This window comes from Poecilia latipinna, unplaced genomic scaffold (genome assembly GCF_001443285.1).
Source record: "Poecilia latipinna isolate Pla-1442-1.1 unplaced genomic scaffold, P_latipinna-1.0 Scaffold3189, whole genome shotgun sequence".
Taxonomy (NCBI): Eukaryota; Metazoa; Chordata; class Actinopteri; order Cyprinodontiformes; family Poeciliidae; genus Poecilia; species Poecilia latipinna.
Genome location: NW_015115805.1, coordinates 23,632 through 34,832, shown reverse-complemented (window position 1 = coordinate 34,832; position 11,201 = coordinate 23,632). Strand labels below are relative to the sequence as shown.

At 39.2% G+C, this 11,201-nt stretch overlaps 1 protein-coding gene across 1 annotated transcript in view; it reads right to left on the bottom strand.

The window, feature by feature from the left end:
- Nucleotides 1-422: 422 nt before the first annotated feature.
- Nucleotides 423-11,201, bottom strand: part of vta1 (vesicle (multivesicular body) trafficking 1) — a 32,964-nt gene continuing 22,185 nt past the window's right edge. Inside the window, exon 6 of the mRNA XM_015023065.1 lies at nt 423-723. Coding sequence (XP_014878551.1) covers nt 578-723 — 146 coding nt within the window. The 3' untranslated portion in view covers nt 423-577. The remainder of the gene's footprint in view (nt 724-11,201) is intronic.

Here is an 11,201-nt window from a genome sequence, read left to right as displayed (position 1 = left end):
GTTTATGATCCAGCTGTGAAACAATTTATTGACACGAATTACAAGATTTATTTATCCAAACTGGTATCTGTAGGTTTATATTTGTAGTAAAGCTTCCTGGACCAAACCGAAGCTCTGAAAGCACAAAGTCCTCCTGGCAGTGAATTCATTTCTGGGGAAATTGACTGACATCAGCTCTACGACAAAAAGCTTGAGTTGATAAAATGACACAAACTCAGGTTGGAATTTTGGACCTACAGATGTTTTCTCTCGTCTTTATTTTGAGCCTGCTGTGAAATACGAACCACGGCGAGGAGGATGAGCTCGTTACCAGCTGGAGGGAGTCACTAACGAGGCTTTGAGTCCACATGTCCTGCAGTCGGTTGGTCAGTTATCCCGTCAATTGGAGCGGCGGTGGACACAGGCCACCATTGTTCCGTCTGATTTCCATCGTGTCCTCGTCTGACGCTCGAGAGTCGCCATTGGCTCACTTTGGGCCAGATTGGAGACAGATAGAGGGGAGAAGAAGTGGTGGAGGGTTGAGATGGAAGAAAAGGAGAGGAGGAAGGAGGAGTCAGACTGCAGAGGGACAAAGAGTTCATTCTTTGCCGGTGGTGAGGAGTTTCAGGGCTTTCTGGAGGTTCTGGATGGCTGTGTTGACGTCCTCATACTGCAGAGCGCTGCCGGCGTACTTGCAGAACTTCTGCGCCTTGGTGAAGTCTTCGGGGGAGAGCTGAACGCCACCTGAGGAAGGGAGGGAAGGAAGGATCAGAGGAGGAGGTAGAAGTCAGGGAGATCAGACGTTAATGTGAGCCAATTAGAGGCGAAAAGAGGAGCAATCAGTCCTGATTACTGACTCAACAAAGGCTGCACACGGAAATACAAAGTAGACCAGGATCACTTTACAGTCAATACATGGCAGACAGAGAGGACGACAAATCTAAGTGCTGTCGGGAACTTTCAGGAAACAGTGAAACAGGGCAGATATTTAACTGTGTTTTTAAAGGCAAATGGTCGACTAATTAATCCAGTTAATTTGAAGAAGAGACGTCAGACGTGTTAAATCAGCTGGGACATATTCATTTGAACCAAACTAGAGTTCATTCAACCGAACATGGATCTAAGTTTGTAGGTGAATCAGAGTTTGATTGCGAACCAAAGTTCAGTTCCCCAAATGAACTGAACTTTCCAGGAAGTGAACTAGAGTTCAGTTAAAATGAACAGGGCTGGTGTGACTTTACCCTCATTTTAAATGCCTGATTAAAGATAAATTCACCCATTTTCTGCTTAGATATGATTATGTCTTCATAATAATGGTCATTCCCCCCAGGCAAACATCCAGTTAGTCCTGATGGTCTTCAGGATGTTCCCACGTCAGATGGAGATAAACGGTCCTGGAGGAGAGTTCTGAGTCTGTCTTTGGGTCTTCCCCCTTTAAGATGTGTCCAGAAGGCAATGAGACCTCATTGTTTGAACTGTCCCAGTGAACTCCAAGAGGAAGTGCAGCAGATCTTAAATTGGATGCAAAAGGAGAAGTGGAAATGTACCAGAAAAATGAGACCTTTAAACCTGAATCTATTCAAAGATGGTTGGAGGAGAAAAAACAAAACCAACCTGGAGAGATGCCAAGGCCTTTTCACTCCCCATTAGTCCTTGTACCGGCCATTGTATTTGTAAATCCACCCAACTCCCTCTTACGAATAATTTAGTGATAAAAGTCTCTAAATCGCTTGATAAGAGGAACAGAAAGTGTGAGAGATCAAACAGTTTTATAGGCAGTTTCAGTAAATACTGTCACCAGCCGTAACATTACCGTACTTATCTTTCCTCCACAACAAGCCGTCTAATCTGACCTGAATTATTTTATAACAAAGTCAGCATGGAGTGAATTCAGACTCTGAACGTTTCGTTTTATTTTACACCAGGCGTCTATAACTCTGGTCCTTAAGAGCTGCTGCCTGCAGCTGCATCCCTGTTATAAGATATCGAACGACTTCCCACCAGGCCTCTGCTGAACCTGATGCTGAAGATTTAATTCAACTATCTGATTCTGGGGTGTCAAGTCTCAAAGCAGAACCACATATCTGATTTGGTTCTAGCCAGCTGGGTGTGTCTCCATCAGCAGAGTGTTCACACTAAGTGGGTGTGAATACTGGCAGGAATGTGGGGGGGAAATGTGGGAACATGGTGGGCAGTGAGACGCTGTGGTCAACACTCTGATTGTCATTTTGTGTTTATCTTTGGGCAGCCAGTTTATACAAAATCGCTCTGCATATTTGTTTGTTGTGGGTTGCCCCATCCAGTCGATGCCACCGTTCAAAAGGTTTGGTCCTCAACCCTTTGACTACGGAAATATCGCCAATCTCCATGGTCTCACTGCAAACTGAAAATGGTGGCTGAGATGTTGTTGATGATGCAAATCTATGGGCCAGTCCATGAATGCAGTCTGCTGCCAATCAATCGCTGGGCTCATCTTATGGCACCCCTTAGATCGTTCCATAAAAAGGAAGAAGCACACAGGCTCTTCAAACGGAGACGAATCCGGTGGGGTTGGACTGGGAAGGACTGGTCAAAGCCCAGATTTACCAGCAGAGAAGGAGCTTATAGCTGCTGATGACTGGAGTTGGAGCCCCTGTTTGTTCTCATGTGGTCCTTGTGGAAAAGTATTTTAGTACATCTCAGGTCTATTTGAGTTGGGGATGGAAAAAATGTTCAAGCTTTTAATCCTTATGTCGTTGTACGAAAAGGTGTGAAGCCCCGTTATTCATCCATCCATCCATCAATCCTGTTTGTCAAACCTGACTGTAGAAGCATCACATATAGATTCATAGTGACTTTTAGTACTTAAAAACCGGCAAATAAACGTTGAGATTTATGGACATTTGAACATGAAAAATGTGTAAAGAATCCAGTCTACAAACTTTTTAAGGTGAACTTTTGCTTTAAATAAAAGCCAGGTCAGGACCTGGAGGCAAAATGAGAGTCTTACTTTTTGTATATGTTGTGTGTCTGCATCTTATTAAGCTCCTCACCCTCCACCCTTTAGGTTCCCTCTCGAGGTTTACGGCTCGGCCTGACGGAGGGCGGAACGCTATGCAGCACGAACGCCCTCCTTCCCAATGCAGGAATCCAGAAAAGTTGGAAAACTAGGCAGTAAAGTTTTGTCTAAATCTTGCAGGAATAACTGAAATGCACTGAATAAAATAAGTTATAGATTATTTAGATAACCAGCTTGGTAGCAGTTGCTGCCCCCCAACATTGACTTATGGTGTGTGACTAAATAACACATTGAGTAGGGAACGGTGCTGTATGAGCAGGGGGTGTAAATGAAGCATGTTTATATTTTTATTGGTCATATTTGATAGAGAAGTCTTCATAAAAATTATTATGGACTAATCTATAAAAAGGAGACAGAAGTTAATTTAATTGCTTAGAGAAATAGCCTCCAGGCCCTAAAATCTGTTTGTTTAATGATCAGGACATTCTCAGCCATTACAAACTGTCTCCTGATCCATTTTTATGACACTTCAGCAACAACTAAATACCTAATAATGCATGAGTGCTAAGTAAGTCATGTTTAATGGCAAATGTAAAAATCGGGCATTAGGACTATTAGGGCATAATATCCTTCTCAACCGTGTCATTTTCTGTCTGCCGATTTCTCTAAGTGTGTCAAATATGTTTCATCCAAGTATTAAACACAAAAGCTAAACCCAGGAAATTAAAACTATGGATGAAATACGTGCTGCACATTTCATCAGGTCTATTCAGACGTCTCCCAGGGATTTCAACAGCACACAACAAATGTTTTACAAAACCTTAATTCCTTCAGTACATTTCTCGTGTCCCTTCCTCCATCTGTCTTTGCCTCCCCAGAGGAAACTCCTAACTCGAACCATGCCTCCGCGCCTCGCTCGCCCCTCGGCGCGGCGCCGTCCAAACAGAACACGAGACGCCGCGCGGGACGGCTCTCGCTCCGCACATCGAACAGAACCATCTGCACAGCTGCACGTCTCCAAGCCATAAAATGAGTGACGGCGCAAAATGAAAACATATTAATGCGTCGTGAGGAATAACGTTTAATAAGCCAGCCTGGCACTTTACAAATCGGAGGAGAAAGTTCTGAGTGTGAAAAAAAGTCCCAGTTTGAGTTGACTTACACAGAGTAATGTTTTACTTTGTAATCCTTTCACTGATTCAGAAAAGAAAATGTGATTCCTATTAATATTTGTCATGTTTAAAAGAAAATCCTCAATGAACCTTTATTTCATGTTTTTATGATTTTCTCCCTTTACTTTATCCAAAGCATCTTAATCTTACAGAAACACTTTTTTCAAACGTTATTTAGTCTGCAATTCTCTCTAAACATTTACCTTGAGTAAATATTGAAAGCATTTTTATTTAATGGGTTCAGCCAATCAGCTCTAAGGAAACTGAACGGCACTCCTGGATTGGCTGCCTAGCAGATACCATGTTAAGGTATTTAGGCTTCTAAAGTTGTATTTTCATTTGAATATTTAACTATATACCTAAAAAAGAAGAAAAAAAGTTGTAATCTGCACCATCAAGCTTCTGCAAAAGATAAAGTACTTTTTAGTTTTCAGGGAATTAAAATGTTCATTTTTACAGGGGACAAAAAAACAACAACTAAATCTTGAAGTAAACCTTAGAGCCTGAGAGTGATTTCCAAGAAAGCAGAAATGTTAGTTCCTTAAAGTTAATCACCGAGTTCCAAGAACAAATATTCAAAGTTTCTTGAAAGTAACAAACGTTAAGTTTCTTGGAACCTCAGATATTCAGGCAAGTAACTTAAGTTTAAGTAAAGTAACCAGTTAGTTTCTAGAAAGTAACTAAGTGAACAACAAATTATTAATTAGTACTAAATTAACATCTGAAGTTCAAAAAAGTAACTCAAAGGGATCCTGTGTAATCTAATAAAATAACCTGAAATGTGAGAAAGCACCCAGGTAATTCCAGTCATGGTTAAAAAAGTAAAGTGATTTCCTGGAAAGTCTGTAAATTCTGGAAAAGTAAACTATTTAAGACATGAGAAAGTCATGTGTTCTGGGAAAGAACAGCTTCAGGTTGCCACTCATCACTGCCTCCGATAATTATCGTCTGTATTGTTTGACAGAAAAAGGCTCTGATTTTTGTAACCTGACAGAAAGTTGGACGTGACGGTTTGTGCATACGCTGGTATGGAAGTGGACAGAAGGGCTGTGGGTGTGCGCTGGAAAATGGACAAGAGCAAAGCCTCACTGACGCACAAACACGAATACATTAAAAGTACGAGAAGATAAGTTTAGAACTGAAAACTGGCACACTGACGAGAAGGACGCAGGACAAGACGTCTTCATCGTGTCTGCTCGCCTGGTGGGGTGGTTTAATGTCTGCAACCCATCATTTAGGCTCCCATAGTGAGCCTCACTTTATTTAAATTAAATCAACTTCATGGAAACAGAGAGGTGCAGTCAGTGATGGTTTACATGTCGGGGGGTTTTGGTGAAATGATATTTTGTCCTCTTTGGTTAAAAATGGTTTCAGTTTCCATTGAAACCTGAAAATGGAGCCGTAAATGACTGAGGCATTGCTTCCTGTTTGAGTGGTCTCTTAGGTAGAAAGAAAGCATGAAGTTCAGGGGGTTCAGGAACTTTAACTGGAGTGATTATGAGCTTAGGTTTGCTGGTTTAAAAAGTGAGCTCAGCAGTATATTATGGGGTGTAGAAACCACAGCAACAATCCATCTGTGGATTGTTCCCATCCACAGATGGGAACAATTTCTCACCCAGAGTTAATATGCATTAAATGAAATAATATTACCAAATTATTCTTCTACTTAAAGGTGAGATTAGTGGAGCCTTTAGAGACCGAGAAGAAGGTCTCTGGGTGATATTTCTAAAAAGCAGAGCAGAGCGACAGATAATATCTCTTGGTTAAACAGCGCTCAGAAAATATGGCCTTCTGCTCTCTTACAAAGTTAACGAGGGAAATCACATTGAACCATAAGTCTCTAATCCCTCGTCTGATTATCCTGCAAAATATGCTGACTGTATATTCCAAAGCATGGGAATCGTTTGAGACAGAGAAGGAAAAAAATGGAAATGTTAATAGAAAAAGTCTGCAAAGCAATGGGCCAGAAACCAGAGGTGGTGAGGAGAAGACGGTTTCAGGGAATAATGAATCAGCAGAACGAATGGATGGATGATAAAACCAGGACGCAGTTTCAGCTCAGCTGGCTTCTGTCTAAATGATGGACTTTTTACAAAAATGTTTGACTATCATTTCAGTTTATCGTCACTTTAATTCCCATGAGTTAGAACTATGTGGAATATATTTTCAAGTTGAATTTCAGAAGGGAAAACCAAAAATATTATAAAGATAAAAACAAAGCAAACAAAAATTAATCAAACCTCAAATTAGGGAAATTTTCACCAGCTTTTCCCCTCAGGAGGAGCAGCTTGCATCACTCACCACTTTTTAATTTTGGTGTTAAATTATGTAAATCCTACCAGCCTTAAAGGATGCTGATTTAAACACCCAGTGGGAGTTGAAGAATCTCCAGCAGAACCATTACAACATCGCTGGGCTTCTCCAGCCTAAACAATGGCTGCTTAGTCTTCATTTTAATTAAGTTTTAGTGGTTGTGGGATTTCTCTTTTGTCGCTGGATAAAGATCATGAGCCATTTCTCCAGCTACCTCTAGACTTGTGCACTTCTTTTGGTTGTATTTACCCAGAATGCCCTGCGCTATAGTGCACTTCCTGCTTTTGGAGCGATCTCCGATCTACTTGGCGTTCACATGTACATTCAAACTGCACCAGAGTTCACTTCAACCGAACAGAGACCGAGGTTTGTAGGCGGACTAGAGCTCAATTTTTGGTCCACAGTTTGATTACGCATTCACACCTCCCAAAATGAACCGACTTTCTAAGATAAACTAGAATTTGATTAAACGGGGCTCAGAAATAAAAACTATTTAAAACTGTTCTATACCTACAAGAATCAAATATGGAAGTTCAGTTCCTTTGATTTACGAATGATCAGTGATGTGGACAGGCGTCCTTGGTAATGATAGAGAAAAACATAACATTAAAGTAAAGAGTTATTTAGGAAATCAATTTTAACATAATTTTAAGTTTTGTAGACCAGAGCAGAAGCAACAAAAGTCACTTTAAGAAAAACCTTCTAATTAAATAAAAGTTTTTGTTTTCCTGCCGTAAAGAGCAGAGAGTCCACACTGGGCTGCTGAACAGAAAACACATCCATGCCGTTTAATTGGCTTCTTCTCCCCAGTCTGTTAGACACATTTAAATTGGATTCAATGAGCCCCATTTTTCTTCATTTAAAAATCTTGGACCGGGGCTTAATGTGCTCCTCACCCAGGCAGATTATTTTTAATTGTACCAGCAGTCAGGCTAAAGGGCAACAGCCTGGGTCGCTTACGCCTAACGTCACTCTGCAAGGAAAAAGCTAAAGATGCAAACTGAGTTTCTTCTTTTAGCTTCTCAGCAGGTAACTCTGGGTTTTAACAAAACAGTGTAAATTAATCCTAGCACCTCTCTATGCAGGAAATGATTCTGCTGAGCAGGTGAAACTAAACTTTTCAGAGACATACATTGTGTCATTAAGACGGCTTCAAACTGTGTCACCTCTGGTTATTTTAGGCTAAAGAAGTGAGCGAGACCGACCGACCTCCAAACGGCTCAGCAAGGAGCAGAACTACCAGTTTGGCACCAGAAAACCAAACGTCATTAGCATCAATCATTCAAACAGCTAAAAGTTGAGCAAAAAATTTATAAAAATTGGATTTCTATAGAATTTTACAAAAAAGTAAATCTGGTGCAACAAAAATTAAAAGCTTGAACAATCGTCTTTTTTTGCTACCTATATTTTTGTAAAAAAAAAAAAAAAAAAAAAAAACGAGAATTGAATTGATTGCTTAAGTAATACAAAACTAAAACATTTCTACGAGCTAGTATTTAGGACGATCACGGTTGCTAGGTAACAGGACATATGCCAAAGTATTGATGCACCTCCTGGACAAACCCACAGAAAATATCGGCATAAAATGAAGGAAAACCAACAAAAAAAAGTGAGTTACTGGTTACTATGGTTACTTCCCTCCTTTTGGGAGGAAAACGTTGGGCACACCGACAGACGCAGCCTGAAAAAAGGCTTCAATGTGTGAAAACTGTGAGTTTAATTCAAAAAATGATTGAACCGTGAATGTGGGAACCATCTATTGGCCACACAAGTAAAACTTTATGGGTCTGCCGTGTTTTATGTAGAAGATATGACAGGTTAAGGAGACACTTCAATTCCATTTGGAAAGAAAATGTCAGAGACAAAATATAATGGGAATTAATATGTTTGGGTGTGTGCTGGTGTGGCTTGACAGAAAAGTCATTGTAAGTGCATAAAACTGTCGATTCAGTCGTGTAAATTAGATTTTTCTGGAAGCAGTTTAAACTCTGACTGGTGTTTCTGCTTCACATTCTGCTTCCTCAGTGGTTCCACCAACATGCTGCAACATTTCCTGCAATCCTGAGCCAGTTTTGTAAACATGCTGTTATCCTGTTGTTCCTGATCAAACCGCATGTCTTAAAGTACTTTATTCATGGCTTTTTCCAACTCTTTTGGAAGAGCAGAAAACCACAAATTGTGCAGGAAACTAAAGATTAATGAGGCGATTTAAAACTTCTGAGCTGGGATCATTAATTATATTTAGGGTTAGTTTTCAACAATGACTAAAACTGTTATTGTAAATTATTCCCAGTGACAGGAGTTTCCCCTGCTGCATGGAGCATAGCGTTAGACTCCCCCTCTCCCACCTGTTGCTTAATGCTGCATTAACATTTTTGAAGACTATCCTCTTATTCAGGTAAAACTGTTTTAACCCTCCTGAGAACAACTTTGAAGGTTTCATTACAATCATTTTGCTGTTCTTATGTATTCTGGAGTGAATTTTTATCCATAATGTTTTTCTGATTTCTCTTAAACCAAATAAAATGATCTCTGTCCCTTCAGTTTGTTCTGTGGCATAGATTTTCAATAAAAGGCGTTTTTGGATACTCTGCTACTGCAATTTGATTTCTATTTTTATGCAGTTTTTCTAATCATTCCCTGGTGCAAAATATACTTGTCTGTTTTTCCAATGAGCTATTTTTCATCTGTTGTAATTATGTTCATTTCCATGTTTGGAATAGAAAAGTATGTAATTTTCAATGACGTTTTTGACTTTGAATCAAAAAGAAAGATTGATCAGAACCAGAGTTGCTGCCAGTTTTTGACACCGGAGAAGGTTTGGATTATACTCCAACATGCATATTTACATTTTCATATTTATGTAGAAAAATTATAACAAAAATGTTCTTTTTTTTGACATGTTGAAATTCTATATAATTGAGAAAAGACTTGCTGTTGCATTTTCTTTCAATGAAAATCTTATTTTATTATTTATAAATATGCACTGCAAAATGTTTTAGGAAGCCAAAGCAAAATCTATTTTAAAATTGTAAAACAAAGAAAAAAACAATTTGGTAGAATACGGCAAGCCGTTTCTACAAATATGGAAAATAAAGTAAACTAGGAAGCAAAGTTTAAAGCTCCTTGCTTTTAAAACACTGTTGCAGATGTTACATGCAGATTTTGCAGAAAAGCTTACAGCAAAACTCCTAAAACAATCTTTTCTTACTGGATTCAACCATTTCCTTTTTGGTTTTGTAAGAGCAAAAGTGGCCACAGGGAGCAGACCGCTGCTCTATAAGGAGCTAAGTGACAATTTTTTTAAAAAGCCTAAAATCTTTAATAACCACCAGTTTTAGAAACTATTGACTTAACTCCTGCAGGATTAAACAAATATCTGACAGGAGCCAAACTGGAATCTGATTCCTTTTCATGTGGTCACATTTTATGAAGGCTTAAGAGAAAAGCTTTGCTTTTATACGGATCTACAAACAAACATTGGTAAATTAGCACCTTTTGAAAGAGCTTCGCTCTACAGTCTGTAAATTACAGAAAACCTATGCCTGGTGTTCAGAGCATCAGCTCGTCTCCACTCTAACCACTAACCATCAGTGTGGCTCGCCACCAGCTGCTAATCACAGTCTAGACAGCGACGAAGAGGCGGTGGTGTGGTTGGAATGATACGTTCAGATGGCCGACCCTCACCACCTCCTTCTACGTTCAGGAGAGAGAATCGGCTTTTTATGGAAACCCACCATCGTCCGAACATCTCACCAAACCCCCCGCTGGTGGAGGAGGCAGCCGCTGCCTTCGCCTCCACAACATTCAGTCACAACTTTATCAGAGTTTCTGTCTCCAACTTAAAGGATTTTGGTTCTTTTGCTGGTTCTGACTTTGTTTTTACCCCTTTAATTTGTTTATACATTTGTATGGGAACCCATTTCTGCCATGAATAAAGAAGCCCAACAGGAAGTTGGAATTACAAGTTACAATTGTGAAAATAAGTCAATAAATATGACAATTATTGTCAATTAGGGTTGTAGAACTTATGGCAGAGTTTTAATTTAATAATTTCAAATTTTAAAGTTATAATTTGCGTTTCAAAGTCAATCATGAAACTGTCAAACTGGTACTGCAGTGAATTATAAGAAAAAAAAGTCATAATTGTGAAAATAAAAATTTTGAGTTGAGAGCATTGAGAAGTGATAATTATGAATTTTTAAGTTTGACATGAATTACAAGAATAAAAGTCATAACTGTGAGAAGAAGTCAGAATTTTGAATTTAGTCATAATTACGAGAATAAGACGTAGTCACTTTGTAATTTCAAATTGTGCTGGTGCTTTACGTGAAACTTAATTTATCACTGTGACTTCCTGTGAGGCTTTTATTCTTTCTTTCATGGCAGAAATAGTCTTCCATACACTTCTATGTTTTGTTTTAAAAAGCAGATAAGCAGAAAACCAGATTACAAATGATTATTGATTTTGTTTTTTATGTGACCTGTTTTTGGCATTTCAGGCGTTCCATACAGATATGGTTGTCTTCATGTGTCAGGGCAGACTCGCTGTATAAAGTGGATGACTGTCTAATGTAAAGGCAGTGACTGGGCCAGTATACCACTCTAAACTCTTGTATGAACTGTATTATTCAGTTTCTCTTAAATTCCCACTTTGATTTTATTTTTGAAGTCAGATTTAAAATACAGAACATCTTAAAATCTAATTACTGTAAGGAGGCACTGATGGATGGTTAGAC